The sequence below is a fragment of the Clupea harengus genome, chromosome 16 (assembly GCF_900700415.2).
Source record: "Clupea harengus chromosome 16, Ch_v2.0.2, whole genome shotgun sequence".
In the NCBI taxonomy this organism is placed as follows: Eukaryota; Metazoa; Chordata; class Actinopteri; order Clupeiformes; family Clupeidae; genus Clupea; species Clupea harengus.
The window spans coordinates 1,000,299-1,015,409 of NC_045167.1; the positions used below are offsets into that span (position 1 = coordinate 1,000,299).

The 15,111-nt window shown below is 43.7% G+C and overlaps 1 protein-coding gene across 1 annotated transcript in view; it reads left to right on the plus strand.

The window, feature by feature from the left end:
• snd1 (staphylococcal nuclease and tudor domain containing 1) overlaps positions 1-15,111 on the plus strand; it is a 165,555-nt gene that overhangs the window by 95,664 nt on the left and 54,780 nt on the right. The window contains 1 exon segment of the mRNA XM_031582313.2: positions 13,472-13,660. Within this exon segment, the coding sequence (XP_031438173.1) occupies positions 13,472-13,660 (189 nt within the window).

Below are 15,111 nucleotides of genomic sequence, written 5' to 3' on the forward strand. Positions count from 1 at the left end.
TAATCAGGTTTCTCTGACTGAGATGGTTCTCCATGGCCTTCCCCCCATTCCCATACTATAATGAAATGCAGTCACTCACACCTCAGTTTGCTTCCTGACCCCAGGTGTCTGTGCAAATCCAGTGTGGGGACCTTTCCTTTGTGACCATGATAAGATTACCATTTTGGATATTCTGCTGGCCAACTTTTTGGTGGTCACAGCAGCTGCTTGATCATGAATCTTACAAAGCTGTAACCATACTAGTATGTCATTGGGAGTGAGTTAATATTTTATAAAACTCAAGTAGTGAATATGCATGCGAAAACAAACAAACAAACAAACAAAGACTGGCAGAGACCCCCTGTGTCAGGCTGGTCTGTGTGAGGGAATCCTATAGCTCAAGAGAACTGCAGTTGCAAGACTTGGCAGAGCAGTGAAATGTGTGAACGGGGTGGTTCCTCCGTCACGCTCTTTCTCTTTCTCCCTTTTCTTCTCTCCACTCCTCCTCTTCCTCTTTCTCCTTCTCCCTTTTCTTCTCTCCACTCCTCCTCTTTCTCCTTCTCCCTTTTCTTCTCTCCACTCCTCCTCTTTCTCCTTCTCTTTCTCCCTTTTCTTCTCTCCACTCCTCCTCCTCCTCTTCCTCTTTCTCCTTCTCCTTGTCTGTACTGTGGCTGTTGAGGAGATGCTTTTGTGCCACTAGCCGGGCTTCCCAACAGAGACTTGGCAACGTGCCAACATGGCTGGCGCTCCCTCTGTGTGATGAGCCCAAATTGAAAGCCATGCCTTTGGGCTGTGTGTGTTCTCTCTCTCTCTCTCTCTCTCTCTCTCTTTCTCCTCTCCCACCTTCCACAGGAGGAACAGACAGAACATCAGTGTGGGGATGGTAAAGGAGAGAGGGGGGTGGAGAGAGAGAGAGAGTGAGAGAGAGAGAGTGAACTCCTCTCAGCACCAGAGCTGCTGACGACAGGCCTTGCGTCACCTCATGTCACACACACACACACACACACACACACACACACACACACACTCACTCACACGTGCATGCTCACACAAACTTGCACACACACACACACACAGCTCTGCCTCCCAGCTGAATGCTTTATGTAAGACTGTTTGTAGACCTACGAGAGAACTGCATGAAATTGAACCATATTATTTCCCCAGCTTCTGAGCGATTCCTTTGACAAAGAGGAGACTTGGGGAGCCTAATCCTCCTCCAACATCAATAACTCGACATGAAACCTCTCGTAACTATACACAATAGTAGTATTTTACCTAAGCTGGTTTATGGGCCAAGATAACGATTTTTATTTTTTTTGCAAGAGCCATATTAAAACATGATCTGCCTCCATGCTGATTATCTATGGATACAGGTGTATTTCATAGATCACGACCAAATTACATCATGTGTTTTGCATTATACACAGCCTCATATTGTTAGAGAACAGCCACTGATGATCAAGGAACCATTTGCCACACTTAAAGCAGTTCTCAGATATTGAATGCATTTATACACATATATTACCATGAATTGTTAGGAGTGGTGAAATAAGATTAATCTCTTTTATTGTAATCAATGTGCAATTTAGTTAGGTGAAATACAAACATATGGCTTGATTTGTACCAACATACAATTGATCCCATCCCAAACTAATTAAAATAATTCATCATTATGTGAAACCTATCCAGACCGAACAGCTGAGCTTCTAGTTTGAACCATGCTTTTTGTAGGCTCGTTAGAGGATGTTTACAGTAATTACTTTAGGCTGAGCCAACATATGATTAATACACAGATACAGCTGCAAACAAATCCATTGAGGTGAAATGAAGACGTAGTGTAGTCAAAATAGAGCAGTTTTCCCAACACTTGGAAGACTTCATCAACTTTGAGCCTCAAGACTCTGAAGCGAGTGTAGTGTCATTTCTGATCCAGGTGATGAGGGACGTTTTGAGCTTTAAACTGATTTAATAATCATGTCTGGCTGAACTAGTGTTTATACAGATACTAGGGGTTGGGAATCATTAATTAATTAGTTACATTCAATGACTGTGCATTGATTTGACTCTGGCTGTTTTTGAAATTGAATATGTGGTGATGCAAATGAGAGTTCTTATGGAATGTCAGGCAGAAGACAAAATGTCAAAGCATAAACATTGCCATCTGTCATTGCTGTCATCCTTATGCAGTCTAGTCATACACACAGCTTATTAATGAGAGGCCGGTTCACATGCTTTCTCTCTCTCTCTTCACACTCCCTGTTTTTGTCCCTGGTCTCCATGGCAACTGGCGGCCATTTGCTCCGCTGGTGCTACGGGGTTGAGTTAGAGCCTGCTTCTGGCCCTGAAGTTGACACGGGTATGGTGTTTCGCTTCCGCTGTTTGAGTGCAATTTGAACTGTTTTCATGCTAATAACTCATTAAGATCATCATAAAATGCCTTACAATTTGCGTTGTCGTACCTTGAGCACTTTTGGAAGGACACCGAGTTTAGTTGAGTCGCGAGAGCAGGGCTCTGTAACCACACTTTACCGGTCAAGCCAACCAGCATCTCCATGATTATTTATATAGTTGAATATCTTTTATGTTGCCTGTCAGTACTGCTCTTTTTATAATTATACATTATAGATAGTATGTCTTTGGTGATAGCAAGGGACATTTACATAAAGTTTGTCGCCATGCCTAAAAGCATCTTTAAATGCTTCATTGTGATAAGTAGTTTAGGAGTTGATTTCGACTGATCCATTGTTAGTTGGCTGGGGTTGAATGGAGCCTCAGTGTGTGTGTGTGTGTGTGTGTGTGTGTGTGTGTGTGTGTGTGTGTGTGTGTGTGTGTGTGTGTGTTCAGTTCCCGCTGTGTCTTTGATTGGCAGCGCTGCCTGTGTCCGGTCTGCACGGCTCATGTATTGAGTCTCATTGTCCATTGCTCTCATCACCAGGATTTTTCTCTTTAAAACATCCGCCATAGGCTTCAGAGAGTGAGAGGGAGAGCGTGCCTGATATTGATCACTTTGGTGTGTAGAGCTGTTGGAAATGTCTGCTTTGGCTTTGCCCCTCACTTTGATAGATCTTTAATCTAATTACAATCATAGTGCGATTTTAGAATTGCGCACACACTTATAGCCTATAAGAACTGATCATTTTCAATCTCACGCGACCCCTGGGCACCTGAGCACCCCTTGCTTAAAAGAGAACACATCTCAGCAACCCTATACTGAAACCCCACATCATAACCTAGTTGCATAACCTTGCCATAAGCATGTCATGTCATGTCATGTTACAATCATGGGTGATGCTCTTCCACTTCTATATGCCATGGCACCCTACGTCCCAGGCTTCATCATATTTACACTTACAGCACAAGCTAGTTATGACATTTAATGTGCATCATCACTGTTGTATTGGTTTCTAATCGGCTAAGGCACAACAAACAAGCTCATAAACACTTGAAGTATCATTGGCCAAATCTGCTACATCCAAGATTCCAGATTATAGATTCCAGATCGTATGGTTTATAATAATCAGTGTTAGGGCTGTGTAATCTGTCATCTCCTGGCTAAGGGTTAGCGATTCTCTCTCTGCTGTTGATGAGCATCTCACTTGTTCTTGCTCACTTGTTCTTGCATCTCTAGTTCATAAGATGATCATCCTCAAAGGTTAAATATTGATGACATTATGTAGAACAGAACTGTAGCAAGTCTGAGCTTAAAGGAAACCCCACCCCTGCTCTGTCACTTCTCTGCAACCTAGCAACTGGCAATTCCTTTTTCCTGACAGCCATTTTGAAGATGATAAGAAAAGAACTGCCATTATTTCAAGCCCTCCTTTTCTCATCATTTTGTAAAAAGTCTGTACGAACCACTCTCCCTTTTTTTCTCTTCTCCTCACTTAGCACTAGACTCACTGCAGGGAGAAGAGAAATGGCTTTTTGAAACCTTCTGGTTAAGATGACCATTTTGTCCAATGAAAAATGTGGTTTCAGATAAATGATGGTCGCCTCATGGTTGCTTTGCTTCAAATGTGGAGGAGAGAGAGCCACTACAGTGCCAAATCCCATCCCTGTATTGAGTCTTTCTGTTGGACTATGAAGGGAGGGCCTGTGTGTGATATGTCTTGTACTTGCTGACTGACTGATTGATTGATGAAAAGTGTCATGGCATGGTCATGTCCACTGTTCTAGGGAGTCCGCTTTATAACCCCAACATATGTGGGAGGGCTGGGCTGGTGGTTAAACAGTTGTGCTTTTGAATGTTTATTGAAAGATCAGTAGTCAGAGACATGTCATGCTCTACAATACTTTTACATATAGAGGGTCTAGTTCACTTTGTTTTGGATTGATCGTTTAGAGATGGTAGTGTTTTTTTTTCCTCCCAATCCTAACAGTTTTGATGTTTTTACATGTAATGTAGTTTTTTTTTCCCACTTTTTCTGGAAGTCTGCATAACATTACCATTGTGATTATCTTGAAATGAACAGGGAAATTGCAAAGCAATGTGGCAACTGTCTTTCTCCCTCTTTGCAAAGAACTGTTGAATTGTCTTCAGACAGGAATGATAAAATATAATGTATTTCCGTTGGGTGACTTTGATTGGCTGCTTATACCTAAGGAGCAGGAATAAATGTCCTGCGTTATGGTGTTCATACGGAGGTTGATGGAATAGCTCAGTGGGAATGTGGCACTTGAATCATTCCAGTGTTGATTTGAATGCTTTCTGTAGGGATCGTGGGTTTCCTACAGGAATGCCATTTCACACAAATCAGCCTCGCTCTAGATGGAGAGAATGACAAAGACCCGTAATAATAATAACGGTCTCAGTTTGTAATGTTGGGAAGTGTGTGTGTGTTAGTTGTTTATTTTACTGAGGTTGCGTAAACAATTGCTTGCCACCCCCTCCATCCAAGTAGAATTCCTTATCGGATTTTTGTGGAGGTATGGGAATTATGTTTGAGATTAACAATATTACAAATGTAGCTCAATAGTCATTGATTGGGCAAAGTAGGGCTGTGAAAGAGATGGATTGTAGTTATTGCTGTTATTGATTTCAATAACCGTGCTGTTAGAGGTCAGCCAGTGCTGTGCTCATTCTTTCCAGGGAATGTATCCACTATGCCTGGACAGAAAACTCTTCTTTGCCACCCCAATACCCACAGTATTTGAACTACCTTTTTTACCATGCAGTCAGTTCCGGCATTAATACATTATCAGGAAATACATTTTAATATTTGTCTTGTAAACATTCCCTCATAAACGACTATCTCCCCCTGTTTCCGTTAACCACATCCAGCTGGAGTGTAACCATAGAGACAAATAGCAGTCACATCACGGACTGGCGTGACCTCCGAGTGAGATGCTCCTGAGGGAGTATGCAGTATGCATCGAGCCAAGACGCTGCAGAGCCGCGCTGAGCTCTCTGGGGCAGTATTGACCGCCGCCTCCTTGTTGGTCACTGTTATGAGTTTCCTCATTTTTTTTCTGGGCCGAGATTGACCAGTTTCCGAGCCGAAATGAGCACTCATTACATGGTCAGGGCTTTCATTACTGCGTGACCCCGGCCGGGGGGACTGTCCTGCTGAGCTCTGTGGATTTCTGATTGATTTGGTCCTTCCTGGCCAGTGAGTGCTGAAATTCCCCACCAATGAGAGCTTGAGGTCGATGGGGGCAATCAAAACCCATATAACCATCGAAGTGTTGTGTTTTACTTTTCCATCACAACCAGTATTAGATGCTCACATATATGTTTTCACATAAATACAATGCAGAAATGAAATGTGTCTTTCTATAACCCCGCTTGTGAAAATGGACAAGGCAAGATGTCAAGAGGTCCTTTCGTAACTGATTTCTCCCAAAGTGATGCAGTTCATTTAGAGGTGACGGCCTATGCTTACTCTTCTGTTACTTCCATGTGGTTTTGGTTGTTCTTTTGAGAGGCCTGAATAGGTTGCAGACTGAAGGCCTCCTCTCTGTGAAAGGAAGATCTTGTCTCTTCTTATAAACATATACACACACTAAACATACTTGTGTGCTTGCGTAATGGGAATTGAATTCTAAATAGGTCAACAAGTCAGATGCTACGTTTTGGATAGGCCACAGCAAATGTGGACATGTTGGATTGTGTTTCGGAACCTACTCCCAGAATACACAGCTAAAAGGAGTAATTATATGTGTACCACAAAAACCGAATTGAAACACACACACATATAGGTTTGGCATTCTCTCGGCCCATCTAGGGGAAATGAAGGTCATTTTGTCTCTCCATCTCATTTTGTATTTACATCTTTCTTTTTCGACTCCGCTTACTTTCTCGGTCCTCTCTCCAAAAGCCTTTTCAGAAAGCAGCTTTAGAGAAAACATTACCATACATCAAACATCAAAGTATGGTCCTGCTGCCAGTCTGATTTTAATTGGCCATTTTTGGGAGGTGCAGTAATAGCCATGTCAACATCTCTACTCATTTGCGGAAAGGAAGGGAGCCGCCGAGGGAGAAGGTTAAGTTTGTCTTTCACGTCTCTGCGTTCCCCTCTGAGGCGTGCGTTTGATCTCACTTCTATCCAGTGGAACAGATGCTGCAGTATAAGAGGCTCATTTGAAAACGACTGAAGGTAACAATTGTGAAATGTTTTTGTCTGCACTCTCTAACTCCTAAAACTATGTTCTTGCTAAATGATTCCTTCTCACTCCAAATATTTCTCTTATTTCTGCTGGCAGTAGTAGCATTTTGGTAACGATTCATCTCAACGGGACCCATAGGGAATTTGTAACGCATTCAAGCACTAGATCATTTATTTGGGAAAGCTGCGTTTGAATTTTGAATTAAGTCTTTATCAGTAATAACAAAATGGCTTAAAACATTTCTACCTTCAATATGCACTCCACTTACTAATGTTTTTGCCAAGCTTGTTGGCACTGGTGAATGGTTAAGTCAGGGCCTAGCTCACCAGTGGCGTCTTGACTGTCTGTAGATGTGTGTGTGTGTGTGTGTGTGTGTGTGAATGCATGCATTATGCCATGTTTTGACTGATTGAGTGACAACATGTCACAAAAGCAGTGAGGTACAAGCGTTCTAAAACCTTGCTACTGCTATTTGACACTAAGAATATTTAGCAAGTGCATCGGATGGCGTGCAAAGGTAAATGCACACCACTGAAACTCCTCTCTGCGACATTCTGCAACAGTTTTGTCTCGGTGCAAATCTTGGGTGCAAATAGGCCTTTCTACCTCGTGTCCGATCATCTCAGTATCTGATTAACTGCAAGAGGTAGCTGTAAATGTTTATTGTGAAGGCCTATGTGTTTGCAAGGTTCCCTAGGCCTGACAGAGCAGCTCCCCTCATCTCTCACACATGATCAGCTGTTTCACACAGGCAACACTGTCAGTCAAACACACACACACACACACACACACACACACACACACACACACACACACTGTTCTGTCGGGCAGAAACTCTATGGTCTGGTCGTCTCCACACACACACACACACACACACACACACACACACACACACTGTTCTGTTGGGCAGACTGGTGGATGGAGATTCAGTGGCCTGGAGCAGCTCAGCTGGTTTGCCAGCAGAGGGGTCTAATGGTGTGGAACACATGGACACACACTTCACGTGGAGTGAACAACCAAGCATTAGGAACACTGTACACGCAGCTCATTTTCAGCCAATCAATCTCAGTGAACTAGCCGCCCCCCCCCCTCTGTGTGGCTTGTAGCTGACTTTGCCCACTCAACAGGCACAACAGGATGTCAGATCGACCAGCCCATTTCTTTGCCTATTTTTCATCACCTGCCATTTGTTTTTAATTAAAAGGCTCATTAACAATGTGTTTACACCTACAGTAGATCTGTGTCATTAGGAGGTCGATGGCTCACTTTTTAAGGACGTCCATAATATAGATTCACGCTGAAGCCTGTTTTTGGTCTTTGTACAAGGGTGGGGTGGGGTGCATTCAAGGGTTTTGTTTGTTTGTAGGTTGCGTTGGTTTATTTATTTATTTGAAAATGTTGCAGACATGGTCTATTTGGTCAGATATGTACCAAGGGGTCGGCTGCTTCAGAGAAGAATTGTTCAGAATATCAAAACATTCTTTTTTTTTTTTGCCACTAGCAGCTTTTAATACCCTAGGACAGAGCTGACCTGTGGCAGGAGACTTCCCAAGGTGACCTGCGTGTGTGTGTGTGTGTGTGTGTGTGTGTGTGCGTGTGTGTGTGTGTGTGTGTGTGTGTGTGTGTGTGTGTGTGTGTGTGTGTGTGTGTGTGCGCTACTGAAGCACAGTCATGTCAGGACACATGGGGTGCCAGCCATAATCTGCAGCAGTGGGACAGAGCTTTGCCCTAGCACCCATTCCCTCTGTCTGTCCTCCGTGTGCCTGTGTGCATTGATCTCGCCGCCAGACTGTCAAACGGCCCTTCTGTGTCATTTATTCATCTGAGCAAATGTTTCTGCAAGAACTGTTTTGGTGCAGTATCCATGGTTGTCCAAGGTTATGTGTTTCAGCTTTCCCTAACTGCCCAGGTTTCTTGGTGTGTGGGTGGGGGTGTGTGTGTGTGTGTGTGTGTGCGCGCGTGTCTGTGTGTCCATGCATGCATGAGGGAGCTGTGATAGTGTGTGAGCTACAGGGGGAGGGAGTGAGAGTGTTGATTGATTTTGGCATTAGCACCCAGATCAAAGAGTGAGTGGTGAGAATTGCTTTGTTGGGTGTTTTAGAGTTTGGCAGGAGCATTAGCGTGTTTGCGTGTGCATGGCACTATAGAGAGCTGGCATTGAGGGATGAGTCACAGGCTCGGACTCAGTCCAGACAACCACATGGATGTGGAACCACACGCAATTACCACGACCAATTACTTAGTGCCCACGCTCCTATTTAGAAATGCACAAACTATATGTTTAACCTTCTTTTATTTCCCATGAAGGTTGAATCAACATATTTCCAAATAGAGTAGGTCTTCTCAGGTCCACTTGGTGAAAACGGTTTGTCTTGCAATTATATACTTGAGACTTGTGTTCGAAACATTGAAAAGGGTTTGGCAATGTACAGACACGAAATGAAGAAGGTCTCGCGTTGGATCTTGGGTTTAGGAAAACCCATTAAGTCCTGTAACAAATACACACACACACACACACACCACACACAAACAAACATACACACAGACTCTGTCTTACACAGTGTGGTTTCAATTGATTTGCAAAGAAAGAGGAGCCAGGTTGTAGTGATGAAATACCCTGGTCACTGTGTTTGCTTTACGTCTTTAATATTGCAATACAATACCTTGAGACACACCTCCTCGACAGTGTGCATTACTCACAATGTGACTGCTTTTTAATGAAAATGAATGAAGACAGACCCTTCTCTCCATTTCAGCCCTCCTTCCCCGTCCTGATTGCCTACTAGTTATTCAGCTGAAGGTAATGCTTGCATCTGCAAATTAGAGGCAAGAAGCTGAACTCCCACAAAGTATGACGTCGGTGTCCAATGCGTTCATCCCTGCACTCTGATACTCTTACCGAGCATTTATTTCCCTTTTTGGTCCTAGTCTCTTATCAGTCATTCATTTGACACGTCAAACAAGCTGGGAGTAAATGCAGGTGGAGATTGAGCTGTTTTGGGTTTCCGTTACAAGGATCAGACAACTACACGAGCAGGTTGAGCTGCATCAAAACTGTTCATTCTGACCTTTAATACATACCTTGTAGTATCATATCCTATTACAAAGGCTGTAAAAAGTAGCTATAAAAATATGGATGTGTGTTAACAGCATATTCCTAATGGCTTTGTCAGTGTTTTCATGCGCCACTACCCCAACTCCCAATTATTGTGGTGATATGATGTTCTTTACATTTTTTTTTTTTTGCTGTGGTCATCTTGATTCCAGTGGTCCCCTCCTCAAGGATCCATTTTGGCTCTGTGAAAAGCGTCCACTGGGAGCCATCTGGGCTCTCCGCATAGCTCTTCATACCTCCTCTATTGTGGGTGGATGCGCTTTGGATTGGAGCGTAAGCACTGTGTGGGCCGGCAGCAATCACCAGGGCAGATTAACTCTGGGGGTGTGAATTTCGTCTGTTACCTCAAACTGTGAGAGACCGTTTAAACAGCCGACTGAACAGGTGCTGCCGGGGGCACGTCTGTCAGCGCGAAAGGGCTCGCGCCCTGAGAAGCAACAGTAATCAATGCGCTGCATTATCACCTCCGCTGGTAGTCGAGTGGCCCTCTCCATGAAACACCACGCTGAACTCCGCTGCCCCACTTTATGCCCATTACGGCACAGTCAGAGCCGACATCATCATCTGCTGCATCCTTTCACAGGGAAAAACACCATCACAACATAGCAGAGCTTTAGCCACCTGACTGACTGAACCAAGTAATAACAGTTAGATGGGATTAGTATTGATATTTATGGTCACAATTGTCTTTTAGTTGGAGCGCCTGGATTGTGTCCATCTTGGCTAATAGAGCTGTGTAGCCTGTGTGTTATTGATGTGCCTCAACAGGCCAATTTGTTCTCATTAGGCTTCATGGGGCCCTCTCCATTAAGATAGAATATGTGTCATCCTCAAGTGAAGAGCACATTTCCCTTCCATTACTGCTGCTGTATGACGTTACATGAAGGTATTTACAGTAGATAGCCAAAACAGATAACACACCAGGACCAATTAGGAGGATCTAGAATACCATATGCTGTTATTGTGTGTTATGCTATGTTGTTGAAGTGTACATGCACATTGGACAAATTAGGACTTGACCTTTTCAGTTGATTACACTGATAGTTGGGTCTTTGGTCCACTAATATAATAATAATAATGAAAGGCCTGTTGAATGATGGATCTGCAGAATTAGCAAGGAGAAGTGAACACTCAGGGAGGAAGATCTCTAAAAGGTTTTGCACATCCAGATCAGAGCCATATATGGAAAAAGGTGCCATATCTGAAGGTCATTTACTGTATTTTATGAAGTTAATTATCTATTTCTCTCTCTTTTTATCTCTCTAGATAGATAGATAGATATATCTCTATATAGATATATATATATATATATGTGTGTGTGTGTGTGTGTGTGGGTGTGTATGTGTGTGTGTGGGTGTGTGTGTGTGTGTGTGTGGGTGTATAAACAGTATATATGGTATACTGAAGGATGGAGGGTAATGAGTGACCCTTCCTTGAACAGAGGTGAGGCACTTCTAACAGACTATGGGCTCAGGTGAGGAAGCAGCTACATATCTTGATCTGCGAAGAGGTACATTGCCATGGTGATTCTCTCTCTCTCTCTCTCCAGAGAGGTTCATTACCATAGTGACTCTCTCTCTCTCTCACCAGAGAGGTTCATTGCCATAGTGATTCTCTCTCTCTCTCTCACCAGAGAGGTTCATTACCATAGTGACTCTCTCTCTCTCTCACCAGAGAGGTACATTGCCATAGTGATTATCTCTCTCTCACCAGAGAGGTTCATTGCCATAGTGATTCTCACCAGAGAGGTTCATTGCCATAGTGACTCTCACCAGAGAGGTTCATTGCCATAGTGACTCTCTCTCTCTCACCAGAGAGGTTCATTGCCATAGTGATTCTCTCTCACCAGAGAGGTTCATTGCCATAGTGATTCTCTCTCTCACCAGAGAGGTTCATTGCCATAGTGATTCTCACCAGAGAGGTTCATTGCCATAGTGACTCTCTCACCAGAGAGGTTCATTGCCATAGTGATTCTCTCTCCAGAGAGGTACATTGCCATAGTGATTCTCTCTCTCTCTCACCAGAGAGGTACATTGCCATAGTGATTCTCACCAGAGAGGTTCATTGCCATAGTGATTTCCCTACTTTCTCATGTGACATTTGGATGCTGGGAGGTGAAGAGTGACTGAGAGCGGCGTTATATAACTGAGGGTTGTGTACTTCCAGTGGGGGGGGAGAGAGTGCGATGAGCAAGAGGAAGCAGACCAGAGAGGAAATGTTCTGGAAAGAGAATGTGTTTGCTCAGACCTCTCTCTGTTGAATAGGAGCCCTCCTCCTTCCTTTTAGGGACTCTACCACTGGCACGGAAAATGTGCTGTTAAAGAAAGCCCAAGCGGAAGAACAAGTTCATTATTTAAGAGGTATTTTAAGTTTCAGGGAAAGCATTGTGTCTGCGCTGCAAAGAAAACCACAGTGCCTTTTAGGCTTCACTGATGCGCTCTCTGTTTTCTGTGTCACCGTGGGTCACTATTTGATGTCAGTGTCCCTGCGTTGTTTGGAGTGCACACAGGTCAAAATCTAGTGTAGGTCTTGGGCTCAAAACAACGTTGGTTAAGCACCATACTGACTTAATGGGAAAACAAATTCTCTTGTCTTGCTTTTGCATCCCCCTTGGATTGACAAATAGATGAGGCAAAGCGTGTTTGTTTATCTCAGTAATATAAGGCTGCTTGTTTATTACTGTGTGTAATCAAAGTGAAGATTATGCACTCATTAAAAAGCTTTTCCTTTCTGGGGGACGGAGAGCCATGGTTGGTGAAGTAATTGACGTTAGATTTCCCATGGGTCTGAGAGGCTAAGCAGCAGCAGCATCTTAATTGTTTGACTCTCTCTTCACACCTTTCTCTCCGTATCTTTGGATCACAGCATCTGCGTGGTCCAACTATAAATACATGCTGTGTTTTTTCCCTACTTTGATAAAGATAAAAAAAAAACCCTTTAAGAAGTGTTAGGAGGATTCATGTAAGAAACCATCCAAAGATGTGATGTTGTTTGTCCCTCAGTCCTCTACTGTAAATCAGTAATGTATGTGAGTTTGTTTCTATTTTCTCTTTACCAGAATGAACATCTTTATTTTCAGTCCAGTGTTTTGTTTAGCTGTTCAGCAGCATAAGTGGTCCCCGGCTCTGGACCCAATGTAATACATTAGCATCCAGTGTTAGCGCCGCTCTGAAGTGAGAACGTTAGACCGTTGCAGTGACTGAATCTGTGCTAGGTTTAATTGTGCAAGGAGGATGAGCAGTGTTGAACAAAAGTGAGGCACTGGCAGGGTGGGCGCGTGCCAGAGGGGCTGGGTGGGACACAGTCTGGTGCTCAGAGCTGCTGGCCATCGATGGACCGACTGCTCGTAGGTCTCGTATGATCGCTCTCTGTAATGACAGAGGCCCTTATCTGCTTGCACCATAGCACGGAGCAGTGATGGAGTCTCTAGTCTAATCCTTCATGCAGAACATTTAAAGTGCAGTTAGCCGTTTTTGTGGCAAAAAATGAAATGCTCCTAGACTTACAATAATGACAATTGTTCCGGTATCTTCTATGCATATTGTATTGCATAATGTAGTAGGCATGTGCACTAATGCATTAGAAGGACTGAAACAGAGTAAAACGTGTGTTAAGTGCAAAGGAATCCGTGATGCAGAAGTGTTGTGTTTTATTTTACAGTGCAAAATGACACCCTTAACCTTGTCTCATTTTCTCTCTCTTCCCTTCTTCCTTATCTCTTTCTCCTTCACTCTCTTCTTCTTCTTCTTCTTCCATTACTTCTTCTCCCAGGTGGAAGTAGAAGTTGAAAGCATGGACAAGGCAGGCAACTTCATCGGCTGGCTGCACATCGATGGGCTGAACCTGTCCGTGGCCCTGGTGGAGACTGCCCTCTCCAAGGTCCACTTCACTGCTGAGCGGAGCTCCTACTACAAGACCCTGGTCTCCGCTGAGGAGCCTGCCCGTGAGAGGAGAGAGAAGGTAAGTCACTTCATCCTCTTTCTGATAACACACACTCACACACACACACACACCTTCCCTCACTCACGCATGAGCTCATACCCCTTTATTAAAGACTTGCCATTTCCTTAACTGAAAATATTCCATGAAAAAAAAAACCAAAATATTTCCTTTCACCATTCTAGAGCATCTATCAAACTATAAACAGGTATTGGATCATTCAAAATGTCCTAAAATGATCAAGTGTCTTATCCCAAGGAAAAGTGTTCTCACTTTCCATCAGACTGGTCAGAATTAGATAGCCATGGGTGGTCTAACTCGGGGCGCTAAACAAATGTGGGAGAGCAAAACTAATGTGTACCTTATGGGGTGGAACATGGCCATATATTGTGAGCTTATCAGTGTCCTCTCCTTGGGCCCTGTGATTGATGGAGCCTTCTCCCTTTGTGATCCCAATCTCCCTCTCCATTTTCATTATGGCTGGAGAAGTGGAGGCCAGTGGCGTCCTGGCAGATGAATGTGGGCTTGCCAGCTGTTCGCCTGTCCTCTATCCCTCACCCTGATCATCACTCTTTGGACAGAAATATCTCCCCACCACTCTCTCCCAATGAAGCATGTATCTCGCGCCTGAAAGACAGGATTATTATCAGTGTATACAGACCCACAACACTGGATAGAAAATGGCTTCTTTCTATTCAGAAGACAGACAATCATTTGTGCAGTCTCTGCCCAGTGTTATTTCCCCCCTCCGCACATGGGTGGCCACCCTGAGCAGGTACCCTTCAAACCCCATTGACCCACTGCAATTTCAAAACCAAGTCCATGAAGGAAGACTTGTTTTGTTTTGATTGGCTGTTTGGGCCTGTGGTACAGTGGGTTCATTGAGGCTAGGCTGAGCTGCAACTGATGAGTTTGGAGATAGAGTGGCAAGAGTGGCAGTAGCAAGGTGGACACATTATTTCTCCAATTGGGCTTATTTTGTTTGTGTTCACTCTGTGAGATGCACTCAGCCCCCAGATCCCCGTGGCGTTGTCTTATGTCATTAACCCTTCAAGGCTTAGGAGGAGAAATATAGGGCAGAGACTCTTTCATTTTGAAGAAGAGACCACCCTCATTTGGCAGAGACGAGATGTGCCTGAATTTTCTCTTTCAAGGACCAAAGGACCAAAAAGTGCTTACTATTAGCAACTTCTGTGTCCCATCTTAAATTAATGTGAGATGAGAGGAATTATTGTATGTAGATTGCAGCTCCTTTTTGTTTTAATACCATGTTTACCATATCATGTTTTAATCTGATTAGACTGTGCTTTCACTGTCCACCATCTTGGTCACACAGGCATTTTCACTTTATTGTATTTGGGAGTAATAGGGGAATGCACGCTATACAAGAATATTGTTTTGCCCTCTAAAAGAGATGGGACCTCTGCCCTACTTTAATGAAAAGGGTTTATGATTTAAAAAGCTATGCTTGT